A 23,732-nucleotide genomic window follows, 5' to 3' on the forward strand; every position below is an offset into this window, starting at 1 on the left:
GAACGGACTTTCTGGAGGTTTCAAGGAGGGTTAAGGGGTAAAGAAGGGAAATCATGCTGTTTGAAAAAATATGTTTAATATAAGCATACAGCCAGATGTAGTGGCTCGTACCTGTAATCCCAGCACTTTGGCAGGCCAAGGCAGGTGCATCACCTGAGGTCAGGAGTTTGAGCCCAGCCTGGTCAACATAGTGAAACCCCGTTTCTACCAAAAATACATAAAATTAGCCGAGTGCGGTGTAGTCCTAGCTACTGAGAAGGCTGAAGCAGGAGAATCGCTTGAACTGAGGAGGCAGAGGTTGCAGTGAGCTGAGATCATGCCACTGCACTCCAGCCTGGGCAACACAGCAAGAAAAAATATATTTTGGCTCCCCACCAAAAAAAAAAAAAAAGTATATATATAAAATAAAACTGTATGATTATATATATACGTATAAATGTATAATGTATGTATGTATATGTGTATATATGTATATGTATATATGTACAAATGTAATATGTATATATGTATAAAATCATACAGTTTTATTTTAAAAACCGAATACATATTGGCCTTTCTGTGTTTCTCGAGAGGTGGTTTAACTTACAGAATGTTGCAGTTTGACACTTTTTATCAGGCCAGAAGTTAAACTTTCTACTTGATTGACAAAAATTCTTTTTGTGAAACAAAGTCAGAAAAATAAAAACAAAAGCAAAAAAATCTAATTACATATTCCTCTCCCTGCTTTTTTTCTGAGACAGAGTTTCGCTCTTGTTGCCCAGGCTGGAGTGCAATGACACGATCTCGGCTCACAATAACCTCCACCTCCCAGGTTCAAGCCAGTCTTCTGCCTCAGCCTCCCAAGTAGCTGGGATTATAGGCATGAACCACCACGCCAGGCTAATTTTGTATTTTCAGTAGAGACGGTGTTTCTCCATGTTGGTCAGGTTGGTCTCGGACTCCCGATCTCAGGTGATCCGCCCTCCTTGGCCTCCCAAAGTGTTGAGATTACAGGCGTGAGCCACCGCGCTGGCCCCTCTCCTTGCTTTGAAATGTTTTGTATCCAGACAGCTTCCGGGTGGATGAGTTAGTCTCGACAAATATTTTCCCCCAGGTGTTTTGTTTTGTTTTGAGACAGAGTCTTGTTCTGTCACCCAGGCTGAAGTGCAGTGGCTCGATCTCGGCTCACTGCAACCTCTGCCTACTGGTTCAAGCGATTCTCATGCCTCAGTCTCCCAAGTAGCTGGGATTACAGGCACTCACCACCACGCCCAGGTAGTTTCTGTATTTTTAGTAGAGATTGGGTTTCACCATATTGGCCAGGCTCGTCTCGAACTCCTGGCCTCAAGTAATCCACATGCCTCAGCCTCCCAGTGATGGGATTACAGGTGTGAGCCACCACACCCAGCCAATACCCCTAGGTTTTAAATGTATACTATTGCATTTACGTTTTTTTTTTGTTACGTTAAATATAATAGAATTACATCATTTAACTTACGGATGACTGTATAACTTACGTTTGTAAAATCCTACTCCATTAGACCAATGACTAGAAGTATAAGAGTGATAGTTATTCAATAGGATTCCAACAAAAAATGCCAAATTGGCCAGTCTTTTCTACAGTTTTTCAAAGAACAGAATATATGTGGCTCTGATTAAGCAAGATGTACGTTCTAATTCAACAAATATGTATTGAACATACACTATAAAGAGTTATTAAAGTTCTATGCTAGGTGCTGTCATATGTATTTGGCTTAGTAATCAAAACAATAAAATATCTTATACAGAATATTTAAAAACCGATGGAAATAATCCTTGTAAACAACTGGAAGCACTGCATAATTTTCCACCCTTTCTTTTATACTTATTGAATGGTTTAGATGACCAGACAGGTTTTTTTTTTTCTTTTTTTTTTTTTTCTGTCTTTCCTTTAGTCTAGCTTAGAGGGTCTGAATTGTAATGTTCGTAAGAATTGTGAACATTAGGGCTGGCGCAGTGGCTCACTCCTGTAATCCTAGCACTTTGGGAGGGCGAGATGGGCAGATCACTTGAGGTCAGGCGTTCGAGACCAGCCTGGCCAACATGGTGAAACCCCATGTCTACTAAAAATACAAAAAAATTAGCCAGGCCTCGTGACACATGTCTGTAGCCCAGCTACTCGGGAGGCTGAGGCAGGAGAATTGCTTGAACTCAGGACACAGAGTTTGCAGTGAGCCATGATTGAACCACTGCATTCCAGCCCAGGCAACAGAGTGAGACTCCATCTCAAAAAATAAATTAAAAAATAGGCCAGGCATGGTGGCTCCCACCTGTAATCCCAGCACTTTGGGAGGCCGAGGCAGGTGGATTACTTGAGGTCAGGAGTTTGAGATCACACAGTGAAACCACATCTCTACTAAAAATACAAAAATTAGCCAGGTGTGATGGTGGGCGCCTATAATCCCAGCTACTCGGGAGGCTGAGGCAGGAGGTTTGCTTGAACCTGGAAGGTGGAGGTTGCAGTGAGCTGAGATTGCACCATTGCACTCCAGCCTGAGCAATACAGCAAGACTGTCTCAAAAAGGAAAAACAAACAAACAAATAAATAAATAAATAAATGTCTGAATGTTTTTCTCTAAGTTCTGAATAGAATTTCTAGGTCCTTATTCTATTATCTTTTTAAAAAACTCTTAATACTTAACATTTAATTTAAAAAAATTACTAACATTTCCTTATATCTAATCTCATTATTCAATCTTTTTCTCCTATTATTGGGGACAAATATGCCTCTGAGTTTTTGAGGAAAGCATATTTTTCTAATTAGACTAAATTATTTGTGTTTTCTGAAGACATTAGAAATTCTTTCAACTGGGTGACGCGACGAGACGCCATCTCTACAAGAAATTAAAAAATAGCTGGGTGTAATGGCATGTGCCTGTAGTTCCAGCTACTCAGGAGGCAGAGGTGGGAAAATTACCTGAGCCCAGGAGGTGGAGGCTGCAGTGAGCTGAGATCACACCACAGCACTCCAGCCTGGGCAACAGTGAGAATTCATCTCCAAAAAAAGAAAAAAAATAAATAAATTTTGGAGAATAAGGAGGAGAATGAAATAATTTTGGAGAAGATTCTTAATTAAGACCCACATCTGTTCCCAAACTCTGCCCAGGGTTTTTTCATCCAGAGGTCGATTTTCACAAGTGAAATAGAACCAGATGACTTTGTCAAAAGGTATTGCTTGTTCCTGTTTTCCGGTGGTTTCTCTCCTGTAGAGAGATTTTACCTGTTAAAAGCATAATTTTCAGAGTTTGCAAACTGATTCAGATCCTAATTATATAATATATGACCTTTTGTGAATCACCAGGTCTTTGAACTTTAGTTTCCTGCAAAATGGCAACAATACCTACCTTATAGGATTGTCACGAGGAGTAAGTAGGATGTTGTTTGTTAAATGGTCTGTGCAAGGCCTAGGCTAGGACTTACTGCATGTTAACCTTTATTCTCCTTAGCAATTTCAATTGCTGTCATTATAAAGAGCATAGTAGAGGCTCCAGATTTTTTTTTTTTTTTTTTTTTGACAGAGTCTCGTTCTGTCACCAGGCTGGAATGCTGTGTCACAATCTCCGCTCACCGCAACCTCCACCTCCCAGGTTCAAGAGGTTCTCCTGCCTCAGCCTCCCGAGTAGCTGGGATTACAGGCGCCCATTACCACGCCAGGCTAATTTTCGTACTTTTAGTAGAGACAGGGTTTTACCATATTGGCCAGGCTGGTCTCAAATTCCTGACCTCAAGTGATCCACCCTCCTCGGCCTCCCAAAGTGCTGGGATTACAGGCATGAGCCACCACATGCAGTCGAGGCTTCTGATTTTTAGAGGCAATTTCCAAATGTGCTTATGTATTTGTTTAGACACAGGGTCTTACTCTGTCTCCCAGGCTGCAGTGCAGTGGTATGATCAGGGCTTTCTGCAGCCTCAAAGAGATCCTCCCACCTCAGGTCACCCCCAACCCCCGGCCCCAGTAGTGGGGCTACAGGCGTCTGCCCCTAGGCCAGGCTAATTTTTTAAATTTTTTTTTTTTTTTGCAGAGACGGGGTTTCGCCATGTTCATATTGCCCAGGCTGGTCTTGAACTCCTAGGCTCAAGTGATCCGCCCACCTCAGCCTCCCAAAATGCTGGGATTACAGGCATGAGCCACTACGACTGGCTTTTATTTATATTTCATGGTGATAAAATGTTATAGCTGACAGCATGGAGTTTGAATTCAGTATTATCTTCAGCATTCTCTTCTTAGGTACTAAAGAGTCACCTACAGATTTCCTCTTATGTCCAGCAGGTGACTGTCTAAGAATAGACTGGTTTTAACTTTTTATTCAAGTATACCATACACACAGCAAAGCACACATACTGTAACAGCTAGATGAATTTTCGCTAAGTGAACTCACCCGGTTTACCAGCGTCCGCACCAAGAAACAGAGGTATCACCCCAAAACTCTCCATGTGCCCTGGGCAGTAACTAACTCCTAAAGCTAGTAGTGTGGCCAGCTTTGCTTCTTTCTGGGTTTTAGAATCCACAGTATGTACTCCTTTGTGTCTGGTTTCTTTCACTTTATGTTTGTGAGATCCATCCAATTTCTAACCAATACACGTGATTTGCATTTCCCATGATGCTTTCTCTCTTTCTCCCTTTCAAAACATTATCATTACTCTGTAATCCCAGGACTTTGGGAGACCAAGGTGTGCAGGTCTCCTGAGCTCAGGAGTTAGAGACCATCCTGGCCAACATGGGGAAACCCCGTCTCTATTAAAAATACAAAAATTAGCCTGGTATGGTGGTGGGCGCCCGCGGTTCCAGCTACTCGAGAGGCTGAGGCAGCAGAATCGCTTGAACCTGGGAGGCGGAAGCTGCAGTGAGCCGAGATCGTACCACTGCACTCCAGCCTGGGTGACATGGCGGGGACTCTGTCTCAAAAAAAAAATTATCATCTTTTATCCTTTTATCTTATGTGCAGTATATCAATTATGCTTCAATAAAGTTATTAGAAAAAAAACAAGAAAATCATACATATATATTTTGTTGCTGTTTTTTGTTTGAGACAGGCTCTCACTCTGTCACCCAAGCCACAGTGCAGTGGCCCAAACATGGCTCACTTCAACCTTGGCCTCCTTGACTGAAACGATCCTCCTGCCTCAGCCTCCCATGCATCTGGGACTACAGGCACATGCTACCAAGCCTGACCAACTTTTTAATTTTTAATCTGTAAAGATGAGGTCTCACTTTCTTGCCCAGCCCCCCAAAATTATTTTTTCTTAGTTGAGACTTGAAGGATGGGTAGGTTGTCTTCGGCATTAGGGAGCAGTTTGGGTAAAAGAAGTAGACTGTCTGAAGACTTGAACAGTGAGAGAAACTATGGGATGTTCAGGACACTGAAAGAAGACATTCATCTTTTTTTTTTTTTTTTTTTTCCTATGGTGAACAGTGATGAAGTTGGCCAGGCATAGTGGCTCACGCCTGTAATACTAGCACTTTGGGAAGCCCAGGCAGGTGGATTGCTTGAGCTCAGGAGTTCAAGACCAGCCTGGGCAACATAATGAGACCCTGTCTGTACAAAAAATACAGAAACAAAATTAACCGGGCCTGGTGGCGTGTACCTGTGGCCCCAACTACTCAGGAGGCCTAGTCAGCGAAGGTTGCAGTGACCCGAGATTGCACCACTCCACTCCAGTCAGAGTGATGGAAGTGAGACCCTGTCTCAAAAATACAAAATAAATAAATAAATGAAGTCAATGTCTCTGTAATTGTATTCTCACCTAATGGAGCTTTTATTTCTGTAGTCTAGAATTCCCAGTTTGAGGTTTGCTGGGTCAAAGGTGTGTGTATCTAAGTACTTAACAATAAATACTTCAAGATTATGTTACAAAATACTGTAGCAATTCCCACTTCTACCAGCAATGTATAAGTTTGCCTGTTTTCCCCCATCTTTTTTTTCTTTTCTTTTTTTTTTTTTTTTTTGAGATGGAGTCTCACTCTGTCACCCAGGCTGGAGTGCAGTGGTGTGATCTCGGCTCACTGCAACCTCCAGCTCCTGGGTTTCCTGCCTCAGCCTCCCAAGTAGTTGGGACTACAGGCGTGAGCCACCACGCCTGGCTGATTTTTGTAGTTTTAATAGAGACAGGGTTTCACCATGTTGACCAGGCTGGTCTTGAGCTCCTGACCTCAGGTGATCCGCCCGCCTGGGCCTCCCAAAGTGCTGGGATTACAGGCGTGAGCCACTGCGCCCGGTCTGTTTTCCCCTTCTTTATCAGCACTGTATGTTAATCAGTTAAAAAAAATCTTTCTATCAGTCTAATGGTGAAAATGTTATTTCTGTTGCTTTAATTTGAATTGTTTTCTGGCTATTGCAGAGATTAAGTTTTTTTTTTTTTTTGTCTGTTTATGGATCATTTGGATTTTTTCTTCTGTAGAGTTATTTAATTGGATGTAGATTAAAAGGATAAAAGAGATAGAAAAGGAAGCCGGAGTGCCAAGCTCTCAGTAGGTTCTCAGAAAATGGTGGTCATTTTTATTGTTCAAAACATGCGGATGAAGAGAAGCTGGACCCTTGCTGATGAGACTTAGTGGACTTCTTCCTTCGTTCGAGAACGCTTTGGCTGTAGAGCATTCTGAAATAGCCAGTATAACTGGTTACCTGTGACTCAAAAGACATTCAACAACTTGACCTTGACACTGCAGGGGAGAAAAGAAAGAGCTGGTGACTTCTATGAGGAAGGAAGTTGCTCAGGTGCAAACTAATCCTGCAGTTTGAGAAGACGGAAAGGTGAAAACTAGACTTACTTCCAACGGCTGGTGGCCCTGAGCTCCAAGTGGTAATAGATTGAATACCTTTGCAAATCTACTGAGATAGAAAGAAAGCAGTTTCAGAAGAGAATGAGAGGTTCTGCTTTAAGTTTCTGTGGTTGTCCACAGAGCACAGCCTAAACTGTCAAGTCTCTGCATTATAAGTGGTGTCTAGTTTTGAGAAGAAATCATTAAGCTGAAACCCAGTATCTCTGGAATTTTGGGATGATGTATCTGCAAGAACTGTTCTCTTCTGCAAGTACTTGAAATAGAAGAACATATATTCTTTAATTCAGAGGACCCCACACTTTCTTGGTTCACTCTGTGCGGAGGCCCCTCCCCCCCAAAAATACCTAATAGCTCTATTTATTAAGGAATTAGGTTTGAAACACTTAAAAAATTCTTAAGTTCTAACAACTTAGTAGCCATTTGAAAAAAACCCCACATGTACACAAAAAATTCACATATATTGTACATACAGACAATAACACACATACACTGAATAAGACACATACGTTAAAAACATATTTTATTTATATTTGTATTTCATTCCTAAATAATTACATAACCTCCCAGCAGATTCACCTTGCCTGCTGCCTAGACAGAGCCAATTTATCAAGACAGGAAAATTGCCATAGAGAAAGAGTAATGCACGCAGAGCTGGCTGTGCAGAAGACCAATTTATTACTACTCAAATCAGTCTCCCTGAGCATTCAGGGATCAGAGTTTTTAAGGAAAACTTGGTGGGTGGGAGTAAGCCAGTGAGGCAGGAGTGCCGATCGGTCAGAGATGAAATTTTAGGGAGTCGAAGCTGTCTTCTTGCGTTGAGTCAGTTCCTGGGAGGAGGGCACAAGATCAGATGAGCCAGTTTATCCATCTGGGTAGTGCCAGCTGACCCATCAAGGGCAGGGTCTGCAAAATATCTCAAGTACTGGTCTTAGGTTTTATAATCATGTATGTGTGTGTGTGTGTGTGTGTGTGTGTGTACATATATGTGTGTGTGTGTGTGTGTATATATATATATATATATATTTTTAGATGGAGTCTTGCTCTGTTGCCCAGGCTGGAGTGATCTTGGCTCACTGCAACTGCTGCTTCCCAGGTCTAAGTGATTCTCTTGCCTCAGCCTCCTGAGTAGTTGGGACTACAGGTGTGTGCTATGATACCCCGCTAATTTTTGTATTTTTAATAGAGACGGGGTTTCACCATGTGGCCAGGCTGGTCTCGAACTCTTGACCTCAGGTGATTCGCCTGCCTTGGCCTCCCAAAGTGCTGGGATTACAAGCATGAGCCACTACATCTGGCCTATATATATGGTCCAAGGTGGCTGTCACAGCACCAGCATCACATCTGGCACAATAGTGCAGCCATCAAGGCAAGAAAGAAGAGAAGAAGAGAAAGGTGAGATGCCAGGGTAAAATGTGACCTGATTCTACACTCCATCTGGACCTGGTGGGGGATGGCAGACAAGTATAGATGCAGAGAGGTCTTGCCAACCAAACAGGGATAAAAATTCGAAACCTTGGTCGTGTCAATGAGACCTGGGTTTGGAAAACTAGGAAGTTTGCCAGCCAAAGAATTTCTTAGGAAGACAGTTATCTCCTTAGCCCACTACATTTTTCAGTGGTTTTGAGAGAGCAGTATATTGTGTATGAGGACATCAGGACATACTCTAAAACTCTCATGTAGTGGAAATATGTTGTTTTGTCTGAATGGCATTCAGGTTTTCCCTGGAAGCCACTAGTTTTTTTTTTTTTTTTTTTTTTTTTTTTTGTAATTGAGACGAAGTGTTGCTCTGTTGCCAAGGCTGGAGTGCAGTGGTGCAATTCTGACTCACTGCAACCTCCGCCTCCCATGTTCAAGTAATTCTCCTGCCTCAGCCTCCCGAGTAGTTGGGACTATAGGCGTGTGCCACCACGCCGGGCTAATTCTTTGCATTTTTAGTAGAGACAGGGTTTTACCGTGTTAGCCAGGATGGTCTCGATCTCCTGATCTTGTGATCTGCCCTCCTTGGCCTCCCAAAGTGCTGGGATTACAGGCATGAGCCACCACGCTGGTCTAGTTTTGGAGCTATGGAATCCAACTTTGCCTTGAGCAAAGGAAGGGTGTTTTTAGAGGACTATTAGGTAGTTGGCCCAGGCATCAGAGGACATAATATCTGATCTGAGATCTGAATGAGCAGTAGAAGTTGGCCAAGAGGGCAAACAAAGACTCCAAACAGAGGGACCGGCATGGACAAGGCCGGGTGAGGGCACGTAGCTTATCTGATAAATTGTTTAGGGTTCATGTGGCAAGAGATGATTCAGGGGCTAGGAACTGACGCCTCTGTGGCTAGCTAAGGGAGTCTGGTTTTGTCTTGAAACCATGGGAGACACTGAATGACTTAATTCAGAGAAAAACTCGACTAGAACCATGGTCTCTGGGAAAGCAACAATTTCTAGTTTGTGGCAGACATTGCTCGATATTCATAAACTGCCTTTCTTTTTCTCCCTGGGCACAGGGCAAGACTACAATTCCCAGGCTCTGTTGTAGTCAGGTGAAGCCATGTGACTGAGTTTGAGCCCATCAAGTATAGATGAAAGGGATATATAGTATTTCTAGGCCCAGCACATAATAATCTCCTGCACAGCCCTCCACATTCTCTCTTTCCCATTTTGCTGGAGAAGATCTGAGGACCTAGATGGGGCGGCTCCAAGATGGAAGTAGCCTGGATCCCTGAGTCACCATTTGGAGACGAGCCTGCCATGGACTATTATGTGAGCAAAGAATCCATTTTTTTGAGGTGGGGGTGGGGGATGGAGTATCGCTCTGTGGCCCAGGCTGGAGTGCAGTGGTGTGATCTCGGCTCACTGCAACCTCCGCCTTCCAGGTTCAAGCGATTCTCCTGCCTCAGCCTCCTGAGTAGCTGGGATTACAGGCGTGTGCCACCATGCCCGACTAATTTTTGTATTTTTAGTAGAGACGGGGTTTCACCATGTGGGTCAGGCTGGTCTTGAACTCCTGACCTCGTGATCCGCCCGCCTTGGCTTCCCAAAGTGCTGGGATTACAGGTGCAAGCTAGTGCGCCCAGCTTAGTTTTTCTTTGTTCAAGGGACTAAGCAAGAATAGATGAAGGCATAGGTGAAAACAAGAGAGAATTATTCTGGAAGCAGTACTGGCAGGACTTGAGCAAATAATGAGGGGGATGGGGCAGCCTTGGGTCAGACTATCTTATGTCGCTATTTATAGGACGTGGAAAGAAGGGTCTAAGAAACATCCTGTATGATGTGCTGTGGGATGTGTGGGATATGGAGGAGGTAGACAACAGGGCTAAAGATAACCTTCCTAGAGGTGAAGATATCTGGCAGAGACCCTGTATTCCTGGGCCTCTCACTGACATGGGCTGTCAACAAACTGTCACACTCTTCTCTAGATATATCCACTTCTGTCCTGAAGCAGATATTCTTTGTGTACACAGCCATGGGTGAGTTCTTTAACTTCTTTGTGCCTCATTTTTATCATCTGAAGATGGTGATAATAAGTGATAAGACTTATCTCAAAGGGGGGTTACGAATATATACAGAGTGTTTAACATGGTGTTGGAGATGTAGTGAGTAGTTGAGAAATGTCAGAAATAATCATTAAAATTCCTTTAGCTCCAGCATGACTTCTCTACCAGTGCATACAAACACTCAGAGATAAAGCTATGAGCACAGAGCAGGATTTCGCCTGTCTTGTTCACTGCTACATCTCCAGCCAGCTTAGAGCAGTGACTGACTTGCAGCAGCTATTTAAATGTTTGGTGAGTGAATGAATGGATAAGGAACTCATCTCATTTTCTTTCCTTCCTCCTTCCTTTCTCCCTTCCTTCCTCCTTCCTCCTTTCTTTTCTTTCTTCCCTTTTTTCCATCTATCCATCCATCTATCCATCCATCCATCATCCACCCAACCATCCATCCATCCATCCATCCATCCATCCATCCATCCATCCACTCATCCATCCACTTATCCATCCATCCATCCATCCATCCATCCATCCATCCATCCATCCATGCATCCATCCATGCATCCATCCATCCATCCATCCATCCATCCATCCATCCATCCATCCATCCATCCCTCTTAGGAAGGCAGTAGAGTGTAGTGGGTTAGCTCACAAGTATTTTTTTTTCAACTGTGGCAAAATACACATAAAATAAAATATGCCATTTTAACTATTTTTTTTTGAGATGGAGTCTCGTCCTGTCACCCAGGCTGGAGTGTAGTGGTGTGATCTCAGCTCATTACAACCTCTGCCTCCCATGGTCAAGCGATTCTCCTGCCTCAGCCTCCGAAGCAGCTTGGATTACAGGTGCACACCACCACACCCAGCTAATTTTTGTATTTTTAGTAGACATAGGGTTTCACCATGTTGGCCAGACTGGTGTTGAACTCCTGAAATCAAGTGATCTGCCTGCCTTGGTCTCCCAAAGTGCTGAGATTATAGGTGTGAGCCAAATATGCCTGGCAATTTGAACCATTTTTAAGTGTACATTTCAGTGACATTAAGTACTTCACACTGTTGTGTCACTATATCATCCATCCCAAAACTTTCCTCCCAAACAGAAAATCTGTACCCGCTAAACACAAACTCTTCATTCTTCCTTCCCCCCGGGCCCTGGAAACCACCATTCTACTTCTGTCTCTATGAATTTGACTAGTCTAGGTACTTCATACAAGTAGAATCATATACAGTATTTATCCTCTTGTCACAGCCCACAAGTTCTGTGATCATATAAGCTGTATAATCCTGGGAAACTCAATCTTCCTGACACTCCACTTTCTCGTCTGTGAAATGGCTATAATAATAGTACCTGCTTCACAGCGTGGCAGTGAGGTTTAAATGAGATAATAGAAGGCACTTAGCCCCAGTGCCTGGCACATAGAACATGCTCACTATTAGCTATTACTTACAGCCAAGCATACATTGTAAATTCGTGGACACTGGTATTGTGTGTCTAGCACTGTCCTGAGCACTTTACCCATATTATCTCATTTAAACTTCCCAACAACCCTATGACACGGTGCAGCCACAAACATCCACACCCAACAGATGAGAAAACAAAGGCCCAGAGAGGCCAAGTGGTGTGCCCAAGGGTTACATGGCTAGTTTACGGCAGAGCTGGGACTGAACTCCAAGCAGCCTGTTTCCAAAGTCCATGGGTCTTGCCGCTGCATTGCATTACCTCGTGCTAGTCTCTGCTGCCTCTGTCTGTGAAGGATCGTCATCTATACACTCAGCCCTGGCTCAGGTTGTCACGGTGACTGCAGGTGTTTGAAACTGTGGGACTCAGTGGAAAAATACTTGAAAATGGGTTTGCTGTTTCTTTCTTTTTTTTTCTTTTTGAGACAGGGTCTTACTCTGTTGCCCAGGCTGGAGTGCAGTGGTGTGATCTCAGCTCACTGCAACCTCTGGGTCCTGGGTTCAAGTGATTCTCATGCCTCATCCTCCTGAGTAGCTGGGATTACAGGCAAACACCAACACGCCATTTATTTCTTTTCTTTTCTTTTCTTTCTTTCTTTTCTTTCTTTCTTTCTTTCCTTCCTTCCTTCCTTCCTTCCTTCCTTTCTTTCTTTCTTTCTTTCTTTCTTTCTTTCTTTCTTTTTCTCTCTCTCTTTCTTTCCTTCTTTCCTTCCTTCCTTCCTTCCTTCCTTCCTTTCTTTCTTTCTTTCCTTCTTTCCTTCCTTCCTTCCTTCCTTCCTTCCTTCCTTCCTTCCTTCCTTCCTTCCTTTCTTTCTTTCTTTCTTTCTTTCTTTCTTTCTTTCTTTTTCTTTCTTTCCTTTCTTTCTGTCTCTCTCTCTCTCTCTTTCTTTCTTCCCTCCCTCCCTCCCTTTCTTTCTTTCTCTCTCTCTCTCTTTCTTCCCTCCCTCCCACCCTCTTTCTTTTTCTCTTTTCTTTCCTTTTTTCTTTTCTTCTTTCTCTTTCCTTTTTTTTTTTTTCAGAGCCTTGCTCGGTTGCCCAGGCTGGAGTGCAGTTGCACGATCTTGGCTCACCGCAATCTTCGCCTCCTAGGTTCAAATGATTCTCCTGCCTTCGCCCCGCTAAGTAGCTGGGATTACAGGCATGCACCACCACGCCCGACTGAGTTTTGTGTTTTTAGTAGAGGTGGGGTTTCACCATGTTGGCCAGGCTGGTCTCGAACTCCTGACCTCAAGTGATCCACCCACCTCAGCCTCCCAAAGTGCTGGGATTCCAGGTGTGGGCCACTGTGCCTGGCTGAGTTTGCTGTTTCTTAACATGTGAGGTTCCAACCCAGTGGGACCCACTTACGTGCGCTGTCCTGCTTTGGACCATGGGGAGCTGGGGTGCTGGACCCATCTCCCACCTTCTACAGCCTGGAGTGTGCTCCCAGATGACATAGCCAAGCTGGCATGTTTTTCCCTCATTGGTGGAAAGTTCAGCAATCCCTGACTCCCTCATCCTGCCCTGTTGAGATTTAAAAAAATTTCCTCCTCTGGGCCTCAGAGCCGCCTCCTACCTGAGGTTTATTGCTTTCTCTGCACTTGCATTGAGCCTCTGCAGCCCTTTAAAAGGGGCAGAGCCTATAGTGTGACCAGCAGGTCCTGTCCCTAGGAGATAACAGCGTCCTGGACAGCAGGTGCAGGTTTCCCAGCAGCTCAGGCAACAGCCTGATGTTTGTGCCACCTGATCCTGATGCCTGGAGAGGTGAGCCCTCTGTCAGCATCTTCCTCTCCAGGCTGGCAGAGCAAGGGGGGCTGTGAATTAATTCAAGGTTGGGGGTCGGGACCCTCTGTATCTGGACTTGCCTCCCACCCGTGTCCTCTGTCCCTTTTTCCCTACGGCAGATAGCCATGTGTGAGCCTGAATTTGGCAACGGCAAGGCCAGGGAGCCGAGTGTGGGTGGCAGGTGGCGAGTGTCCTGGTATGAACGGTTTGTGCAGCCGTGCCTGGTCGAACTGCTGGGCTCTGCTCTCTTCATCTTCATCGGGTGCCTGTCGGTCATCGAGAATGGGACGGACACTGGACTGCTGCAGCCGGCCCTGGCCCATGGGTTGGCTTTGGGGCTCGTGATTGCCACGCTAGGGAATATCAGGTGAGACCAGCTCTGAGGATTCAGCCTGGTGCTGACTTGGCGCGCTGGGGTGGAAAGCAAAGCTGTTGTCAAGGACCCCTGGGCGCATATATTGGGGATTTCAAGGAGCGCTCTGGATAACGATGGGGTTGGGAGTCAGACTGTCTGGGGTCAACTCCAGACCCCACAGCCTGTGAGCTTGTGACTTTGGGCAAGTCATTCTCTTTCTGAGTAGCTGGATCACAGGCATGTGCCACAGCACCCAACTAAGTTTTAAATTTTGTGGTAGAGATGGGGTCTCACTATGTTGCCCAGGCTAGTCTTGAACTCCTCGTCTCAAGCGATCCTCCTGCCTTGGCTTCCCAAAGTTTTGGGATTACAGGTGTGAGCCACCATGCCTGGCTGGCAAGTCACTCTCTAAACCCAAAGTTCCCCACCTATAAAATGGGAATAGTAGCGTACTTTTAAATGGTTTTTTTTCAAGCCAACACATCTATATTGCTAACCATGTACCAGGCACTAGTCTAATTACTTTATAGATATTAGTTATTTAATCCTCACAAAAGCCTTGTGGGGTAGGTCTTGTTATTAACCCCATTTTATAGCTGCAAAAAAGAGAGGCTGTGTAATCTGTCCAAGCTTAGAGGGCCAGAGAGTGGCAGAGCCAGCAGTCAAGAACAAGCTGTCCGGCTCCAGCACTCAAATCCAAGTGCCTCATTGGGGAGGCGTGAGAATTAAATGAAGTAGAGCGCCTGGCACACACCAAACATACAGTAGGCATTGGTTGCTGTGTTATTGTTACCACTAGAAGGGGGTTTTAGGGAAAGCAGAAATGCACAGAAGACCTGAGCCAGGTTTTCCCACCTGGGTATGCGGGGATTTGCAGTGGTCCTGGCTTATCAAGAGGTGACCAAGAAGGAGGGGCAGGGAAAGGGACAGGCTTCTCTGGCTTAGCTCTCATCTGGGTAGAGGATCAATGGGAAGGTCTGTGGACATGGTTGCTGGTTCCCAGGACAGCCAGCCAGCACGACGAAGATCCTGAATGGGGTGCCTGGCAGGGTGATCTGGGACATCGTTGGTCTGTATCAAATCTCACTCAAAACATAGATCTGAATGGGGAAACAGAAATACTGTTTCTGAGAAAACCAGAATGGAAAAGAGCTTTAACATCTCTTTAGACTGGGTGCAGTGGCTCACGCCTGTAATCCCAGCACTTCGGGAGGCTGAGGCGTGTGGATCACCTGAGGTCAGGAGTTGGAAAGCAGCCTGGCCAACAGGGTGAAACCCTGTCTCTACTAAAGCTACAAAAATTAGCTGGGAGTGGTGGCAGGTACCTGGAGTCCCAGCTACTTGGGAGGCTGAGGCAGAATAATTGCTTGAACCAGGAGGGGGAGGTTGCATTGAGCCAAGACTGTGCTACTGCACTCCAGCCTGGGCAACAGAGTGAGACTCCATCTCCAAAAACAAACAAACAAACAAACAAACAAACAAAACCACGTCTCTTTAGACGTCCAAGGGAGACTGTGAGTGAAAGAAAAAGTATATGATATTCCCTTTGGACGGATCTGAGATTGAAGGCAACCTTTATCACTTCTTAGCTGGGTGACCGCAGCAAGTTGCCGAAGCCTCTGTGTGCAGTGGTATAAATGTGAGTAATACTAATAGCTGATGTTTATTGAATGCTAACTCCATAGACAGTACCATGAGCTGTACACGTATTAATTCTTTATATCGTTGCAATAGCTTTCTCAGGCAGAGATCATTGAGGCACAGAGAGGTTATGTAACTTGGCCAGTGTCACACAGCTCTTCAGTGGCAGAGTTGGGCTTTGAACCCAGGCCAGCTGGCTGGAAAGATCATCAATTTGGCACTGCAAATACTGCCTCTGTTTGGCTTTTTTGACAAATATTTATTCAGCACCTACTGCGTGCCAGACACTGACTTTGAGGTTGTTCACCGGATCCAGGATAAGTTACGTATGTAAGTTATAAGCACCACAGCACCTGGCATAGAGTAAGTGTTAGAGAAATATTTGCTGAGTGAACAGTGAATGAAGGAATGAATGTGTCTTGATTGTTTTATTGCTAATGAGTGTAAACCAGGAAATGTGTGATTCTCGTCACCTGGCCCTCCTGGTACAGCCATGCTCTGAATGACAGTTTCTCTCCCTTTTGGGGCTCCCGTGGGAAGCCGCCTCACCCTGACTCCATCTGTGTATCTCAGCAGAGCCCAGGCTAAGCTACTTGAGGCCAAGTAGGCCTGGCTGCCCCTCTTCCCAACCTGTGGAGTTTAGCACTGGCTGGTGCTTTCAAACCATGCATGGAGGTTGGGCACGGTGGCTCACGCCTGTAATCCCAGCACTTTGGGAGGCCGAGGCAGGTGAATCACCTGAGGTCAGGAGTTCAAGAGCAGCCTGGCCAACATGACAAAACCCCGTGGTGGCACGCCCCTGTAATTCCAGCTACTTGGGAGGCTGAAGCAGGAGAATCGCTTGAACCCAGGAGGCGGAGGTTGCAGTGAGCCGAGATTGCACCATTGCACTCCAGCCTGGGTGACAAAGTGAGACCCCGTCTCAAAAAAAGAAAAAAAAAAATCAAATCAAATCAAACCATGCATGAGGGTCTGGGCCCAGAGCTGAGTCAGACAAGTTGGGGCAGCTGGTCTTGAGGTATCAGGGTGTTGGACAAAGTCCTTTTGTGTAGAGCTGAGGTCCTCTGTCCAGTCTCAGATGAATGTCCTATGTCCATTGGAGGTTGGATAAACTCATTGGTGGGCTCTTAACATTTGGGGGGCACTTTGGTTCTTGCGTGACATGGGGAGTCTTGGGGTCCCTTTCTCTCTCATTGGGGAATATCCATTCCTGGAAACCAGATGGATTCAGGAGGCCAAACTGTGACAATAGTTCCTCCATTAGAGTGGGACTGGATGGGACACTGGTGAGTGCAGCCACCCTGGCTCTGGGGCCTGGGCTGGTTGAACATCTTGATGAATAGGAAGGCTCTTTACCCATGGGCCAGGGAGTGGCTGATCAACTGCAACCTGCCCTTTGACCTCAGGTTCTGACTTGTCTAATTCCCTTCCACACCCCAAACTCCCAATCCCAGTCCCCAACCTGGTCATGAACCTCCAATTCCACCCCATGATTCTCCATGCCATTTCCAGCCCGAACTCCAAATCTGCATTTTACACCCATCACACTTTCAGACCACAAGTAGGGTTTTCATTGGCTGAGCAGTTCAACCAATCAGGAGGTCTTATTCAGGGCCTAGCTACTCATAAGGGGAGACCCGGGCCGGGCAAAGTAGCTCATGCCTGCAACCCCAGCACTTTGGGAGGCTGACGTGAGTGGATTGCTTGAGGTCAGGAGTTCAAGACCAGCCTGACCAATATGGTGAAACATCGTCTCTACTAAAAATACAAAAATCAGCTGGGAATGGTGGCACACGCCTGTCGTCCCAGCCACTTGGGAGGCTGAGTCAGGAGCATTGCTTGAACTCAAAAGGTGGAGGTTGCAGTGAGCTGAGATCATACCACTGCACTCCAGCGTGGGCAACAGAGCAAGACTCCGTCTCATAAAATTAAACAAATCATAAGGGGAGGCCTGGATACGGCTCATGGGCTACTGACTTGGAGCCTTGGTGTCTCAATGTGACCTGTGGCCACATCTCTGAAGGGCTGGAGGGAGGCTCGGAGGGAGTCAGGGAGGAGTTAAGGGATGGTCTCCTACACATGCTTCCTCCAGGGCCATCCTGGGGGCTGGACTTAGGACGTAGAGGCTGCCCTTTATCTCTTACCCTCTGCCTGGCATCTCAGGGAAATTGGAAGCAATTTGGCGTCTCTTTGTATTTGAGCTGGGCCCTGGACTGACTCTCACCCTGTGAAACCAGCCTGGTGGGTTGGCTGGGACATGCTGTCTCGAGTGCCAGCCATGTGGTCAGCCCTGGGCTCATGACTCCCTCTGCTCTTGTGGGTTACAGTGGTGGACACTTCAACCCTGCCGTGTCCCTGGCAGCCACGCTGATCGGAGGCCTCAACCTGGTGATGCTCCTCCCGTACTGGGTCTCACAGCTGCTCGGGGGGATGCTCGGGGCTGCCTTGGCCAAGGTGGGTGAACCCTAGGCGCTGGGCTAGTGGCTTCCTCTCTGATGGGGCTGCTGGAGGTGTATGATGTGTGTGTGTGTCGGGGGGGACAGTGGGGAGTGGGGAAATGTCCAATCTTTTGCTTATTTCTACCAGTGGAATTAGTGGACGTTTTTCTTCTCTCTTTCTTTCTTTTTGCATTTTATTTTATTTTTATTTATTTGCTTTTTTTTTTTTGATGGAGTCTCGCTCTGTCACCCAGGCTGGAGTACAGTGGTGTGATCTCGGCTCACTGCAACCTCTACCTCCTGAGCTCAAGCAATTCTCCTGCCTCAGCCTCCTGAGTAACTGGAATTACAGGCGCATGCCACCACACCTGGCTAATTTTTGTATTTTTAGTAGAGACGGGGTTTCACCATGTTGGCCAGGCTGGTCTTGAACTCCTGACCTCAAGTGATCTGCCTGCCTCGGCCTCCCAAAGTGCTGGGATTACAAGCGTGAGCCACTGCGCCCGGCCTCTCTTTTTTATTTTAGAGATGGGGTCTCACTCTGTTGTCCAGGCTGGAGTGTGGTGGTGCAATTATAGCTGACTGCAGGCTGGACCTCCTGGGCTCAAGTGATCCTCCTACCTCAGCCTCTTGAGTAGCTGGGACTATAGATGTGTGTCACCATACCCAACTAATTAAAAAAATTTTTTTGTAGAGGTGGGCTCTCACTATGTTGACCACATTGGTCTTCAGCTCTTGGTCTCAAGTGATCTTCCTGCCTTGGCCTCCCAAAGTGCTGGGATTGCAGGCATGAGTGACCCAGCCTGGCCAGCCACAGAATTTTCATAGCTTTACGCATAAATCCATGGATAGACTTTCTCCCTCCATCCCTCTTTTTCTTTTTTTCCTCTCTCTCTTTCCTTTTGCCCTTAAGTCTCAGTTCAGCCAGGGACCCTTCAAGCCCGTCAAGATGTGGGCCTTGCTTGGCGGGTGTGTGGGGGGTGGTGGATGGGGAGCTCTGTTAGCTTGGCTGCGATAGGGTCTGAAGCTGTAACTGCTGACCCACCGCAGACTTTGTTCTCAAGCCTCACTTTACTGTCATCCCCTTCCCTGGTCTCTCCATGCTCCCATTTGAGAGCCACAGTCTGTTCCCCTATCTATGGAACATGCTGGGACCTTCCTGCTCTGCTTCTTTAGGAAAAGCAGTGCCCAGACCTAGCTCAAGCCCTGCCACTTAAAACCTGTCAAACACGGCTCTGCCAGTTGTGGGACAGCACGGTTCCCTGAGCACATTCTCCCTGCTAAATGTTTTACACATATTCTCTTATTTCATCTCCCAGCAACTTTACGAGAAACCACAGTCAGCTCATAGACAGCGCTTACCTTGTGCCAGGCACACCAGCGGCCTTGTCTGTGAGCCGGGAGCTGTCAGTATCATCCCTATTTTATAGATGAGAAAACAGAGGGGCAGAGAAGCAGGCAACTTGCTCAAGTTCAGACGTGCTTGTAAGCAGCGCAGCCCCGACTGGGTCCAGAGTCCAGAAGCTTGCGCACTGCACTGTCTTTCCCCTTTGGGGCTATGACAGCCCTGAGGCTGACTGCCCATAGAAGTAATTGAGCTCAGGCTTCAGGGCCCTCCTGCATACGCCCCTTCCACGGTTCTATGGGGGCCTAGCAATGAGTTCACCTGATCATATGTGTTTGTAAAGTTTGTAAGCGTAAAGTATTTTGAGCCGCACATGGCAGCTGATGCCTGTAATCCCAGCATTTTGGGAGGCGGAGGCAGGAGGATTACTTGAGCCTAGGAGTTCCAGACCAGCCTGGGCAACATGTGAGACCCCCCATCTTTACAAAAAATAATAATAAAAAAATTAGGTGGGCGTGGTTGGTATGTACCTGTGATCCTAGCTACATGAGAGGCTGAGGTAGGAGGATCACTGGAGCCCAGGAGATCGAGGCTGTAGTGAGCTATGATTGGGTCACTGCACTCCAGCCTGGGTGATGGAGCTAGACTCTGTCTCAAAGAAAGAAAAAAAAGACAGTTTATGTTCTTTTTCTCAAAGAGGATCATCTAAGCTTTAGGCCTGTAACCTGGAGCCATGACTGGGTTATCCTCAGTTTTCTTTTACTTTTTTCTTTTTTCTTTTGAGATGGAGTCTTGCTCTGTTGTTCAAGGTTGGAGTGCAGTGGTGTGTGTGATCTCAGCTCACTGCAACTTCCGCTTCCAGAGTTCAAGTGATTCTTGTGCCTCAGCCTCCTGAGCAGCTGGGATTACAAGTCCCTGCCACCTTACCCCGCTAATTTTTGTATTTTTAGTGGAGATGGGGTTTCACATGTTGGCGAGGCTGATCTCGAACTCCTGGGCTCAAGTGATCCACCCACCTCGGCCTCCCAAAGTGCTGGGGTTGCTGGCGTGAGCCGCCATGCCTAGCCCCATTCGTATTTTTCAGCGGAACAAAGTGAGGCTCAGAGAGGTTTAGTAGCTCACACAGGGTCACAGAGTAAAATCTGGCAGAGCTGGGATGTGGATCCAGGTCTATGTAACTGAAATTGGACATAACCCTTCACTGGCCCTTACGGTGGGCAAGCATGTTTTAGGCCCTCGCCCCTCAGTTTCCAGCTGTCTCTCTGCCCCACTGTGAGGCTGAGCAGCTTCTCTGTGCAGGCGGTGAGTCCCGAGGAGAAGTTCTGGAATGCGTCTGGGGCAGCCTTTGTGACCGTCCAGGAGCACGGGCAGGTGGCAGGGGCGCTGGGGGCAGAGATCATCCTGACGACGCTGCTGGCCCTGGCTGTGTGCATGGGTGCCATCAATGAGAAGACAAAGGGCCCTCTGGCCCCATTCTCCATCGGCTTTGCTGTCATCGTGGATATCCTGGCCGGGTGAGTGTCCCTTGGCAGTGGGGCGACCATGCCCAGATCTGCACTGTTCAGCTCTGGAGGAGCTCAGGCCTGAGGGCCACAGATTCAGTTGCTATTAGGGGCCAGGAAGGTGCTGCAAATGGGGAGGTGGGCTGGCATCAGGCAGACAACAGGGAGTGGTGGGGACTGCGGTGTCGGAGGCGCTCCAGTCAGTTCAGCTCTTGTCAATTATTGCTGGGAACACGGGTCTGGGGTGATGATTTCATTCAAAGGAAGTCAGAAATTTAAATTTGTACGTGATGTTTTCTAATTTTCGTAGCGTAAATACAACATTTCTGTGAACTGTGTTCATTTGGTCACTGGGCAGCCAGGTTTTAGCCTCAGGATTACAAAAAGCACCTGTAGCTGTTGTCTCCTTTATTTTGAGTTTCCCAGCAGGCTTTGGAAGGGATTAAGGCAACAAGATTGGGGATGATGTCTCCCGTTTTATAGATAAGGAAACTGAGGCTCAGAGATGACAGAAGTGACTTATTTAAGGTCAGTGGGCAGTGGCAAATTAAGTGACAGATTTGGGACAAGAGGATGAGTGAGCCCTTTTTATTTTTCTTATTTATTTTATTTAGAGATGGGGGCTACGCTATGTTGCCCAGGCTAGTCTTTAACTCCTGGCTTCAAGCCATCCTCCTGCATTGGCCTCTCAAAGTACTGGGATTACAGGCATGAGCCACATTGCCCAGCCCAGGGAGCCTCTCCCTAATGTCTGACTCTTTCCTTTCTTTTGGACACAGAACCAAGCCTAACCTTTCTCCTGGGTCAGCTCTCCCTCAGCTTTGGGAGGTGAAGCCTGGGGAATGTGTAAAGTTGTGGCCATGCTTTGCTTCCCCCTAGTGGCCTTTGATTCACTTACAAGTCTTTTGACTTCGAAGCTGGACACAGGGTGGGGATGAGGTCTACAGGCCCCCAGCTTGAGAGAATGGGGTAAAGACAGAGCCCCAGAACGAGAGAGGTGCACCTGGGGAAGAGTCTCCCTGTAGGAGATTCTGGGCCTTAAGCTTGTGGTGCAACAAGGGCCTCATCTGGACCAGTTAGATCAGTTAATGCTTTTTGTACATTAATTATATTCGAGGTGTGGGCTCCGTTTGCATTTTCTCATTCACTTCTGATGACAACCTATGGGATAGTCACTTTCACCTCACTTGAATACAGAGAGGTTCATGGAGCTCCCCACAACTAGAACTATCTAGGCTGGGGTTTTTCTTTCTTTATATATATATATTTTTAAAATTTTGTGGTTGAACCTAGTAGGTGTATATATTTCTGGGTTACATGAGACGCTTTGATATAGGCATGCAATGCATAATTACCATGTCAGGGTAAATGGGGTATTCATCCCCTCAAGCATTTATTCTTTGTGTTGCAAACAATCCACTTATACTGTTCATTATTTTATTTTATTTTTAGTTTTAGTTTTTGAGACAGAGTCTTGCTCTGTCACCCAGGCTGGAGTACAGTGGCATGATCATGGCTCACTGCAACTTTCAACCCCCAAGTTCAAGCGATTATCCTGCCTCAGCCTCCCCAGTAGCTGGGATTATAGGCATGCGCCACCACACCTGGCTAATTTTTGTATTTTTAGTAGGAACGGGGTTTCACCATGTTGGCCAGGCTGGTCTTGAACTCCTGACCTCAAGTGGTCTGCCTGCCTCGGCCTCCTAAACTGCTGGGATTACAGGCGTGAGCCACCGTGCCTGGCTGAGGTTACATGAGGTGTTTTGATACAGGCAAGCAACGGGTAATGATCACGTCAAAGTAAACAGGGTATTCATCCCTTCAAGCATTTATTCTTTGGGTCACAAACAATCCAATGATACACTTTTCGTTATTTTATAATATGTGGGCTGGGTTTTGAATCTAGGTCAGCTTGACTCCAAAAGGACTGAAACTGATGGACTTTGCTCTGTAGACTTTGGAACAGATGTAGATCCAGCTTCTCTTCCTGCTGTCGCTGAGCAGGCATTTTTGCTGGGCATTCTAGAGGAGTTTGTGGGGAGTGCTGGACTGCACACCCAGTGGGGAGCCACACCTTCTGCTTCCTAGTGCTGATAGCCTCTCTACCTTCTTTAGGATCTATCCAGGAGCTCATGATGTGGGAGTTTAGAGAGGGTTTCTGGGTGGTGTGTGACTAGGCCTAGTTGGGGACATAAGCGTGAGGTGAGGTGGGGCCTGGCTGGGATCCTGGTGACCGGGGTGCCTGGGTGTTTGCAGGGGCACTGTATCTGGAGGCTGCATGAATCCGGCCCGTGCTTTTGGACCTGCAGTGGTGGCCAACCACTGGGACTTCCACTGGATCTACTGGCTGGGCCCACTCCTGGCTGGCCTGCTTGTTGGACTGCTCATTAGGTAGGAGTGTGACACAGGGTCACTGGCCCGTGGAATGGGCACTTGGCAACATCTCTCAGAGAGTCCGGGGCTAGAGGGCTAGGCTCTCACTTGGGTTTGGAAGAGAAAAGAGGGAGCCTCTTTAGAGGCAAAGAAAATGGCTCCATCTAGGAGCTTTGGTTGCAAGTGACAGAGATCTATTTCAAAACAGCGTTTGCCATAAAGAGGAATTCATTGGCTCACATCATCAGAAACTTCACAGGGAGCAGTGGTTTCAGGTGGTGCTCAGACAACGTCTTTAGGACTTGGTCTTTCTCCTTTTCTTTTTTTTTTGACAGAGTCTCCCTCTGTTGCCCAGGCTAGAGAGCAGTGGTGTGATCTCAGCTCAGTGCAACCTCTGCCTCCCAGATTCAAGCAATTCTCCTGCTTCAGCCTCCCAAGTAGCTGGGATTATAGGTGCCTGCCACCACATCAGGCTATTTTTTCAGTATTTTTAGTAGAGATGGGGTTTCACCATGTTGGTCAGGCTGGTTGCAAATTCCCGACCTCAAATGATCCTCCTGCCTAGGCCACCCAAAGTGCTGG

The 23,732-nt window shown here is 46.7% G+C and overlaps 1 protein-coding gene across 2 annotated transcripts in view; it reads left to right on the top strand.

Annotated features, from left to right (window-relative positions):
- The first annotated feature begins 12,017 nt into the window (after nt 1-12,017).
- AQP8 (aquaporin 8) overlaps nt 12,018-23,732 on the top strand; it is a 14,509-nt gene continuing 2,794 nt past the window's right edge. The window contains exons 1-5 of one of the 2 annotated variants that reach the window (XM_011987952.1): nt 12,018-12,079; nt 13,616-13,863; nt 17,820-17,946; nt 20,575-20,789; nt 23,034-23,168. In XM_011987952.1, coding sequence (XP_011843342.1) covers nt 13,622-13,863; nt 17,820-17,946; nt 20,575-20,789; nt 23,034-23,168 — 719 coding nt within the window. In that variant the 5' untranslated portion in view covers nt 12,018-12,079; nt 13,616-13,621. Of the gene's footprint in view, nt 12,080-13,364; nt 13,476-13,615; nt 13,864-17,819; nt 17,947-20,574; nt 20,790-23,033; nt 23,169-23,732 lie in introns of those variants that run through there. The other variant, XM_011987951.1, reaches the window with a different exon arrangement.

This window comes from Mandrillus leucophaeus, unplaced genomic scaffold (genome assembly GCF_000951045.1).
Source record: "Mandrillus leucophaeus isolate KB7577 unplaced genomic scaffold, Mleu.le_1.0 Scaffold32, whole genome shotgun sequence".
Lineage (NCBI taxonomy): Eukaryota > Metazoa > Chordata > Mammalia > Primates > Cercopithecidae > Mandrillus > Mandrillus leucophaeus.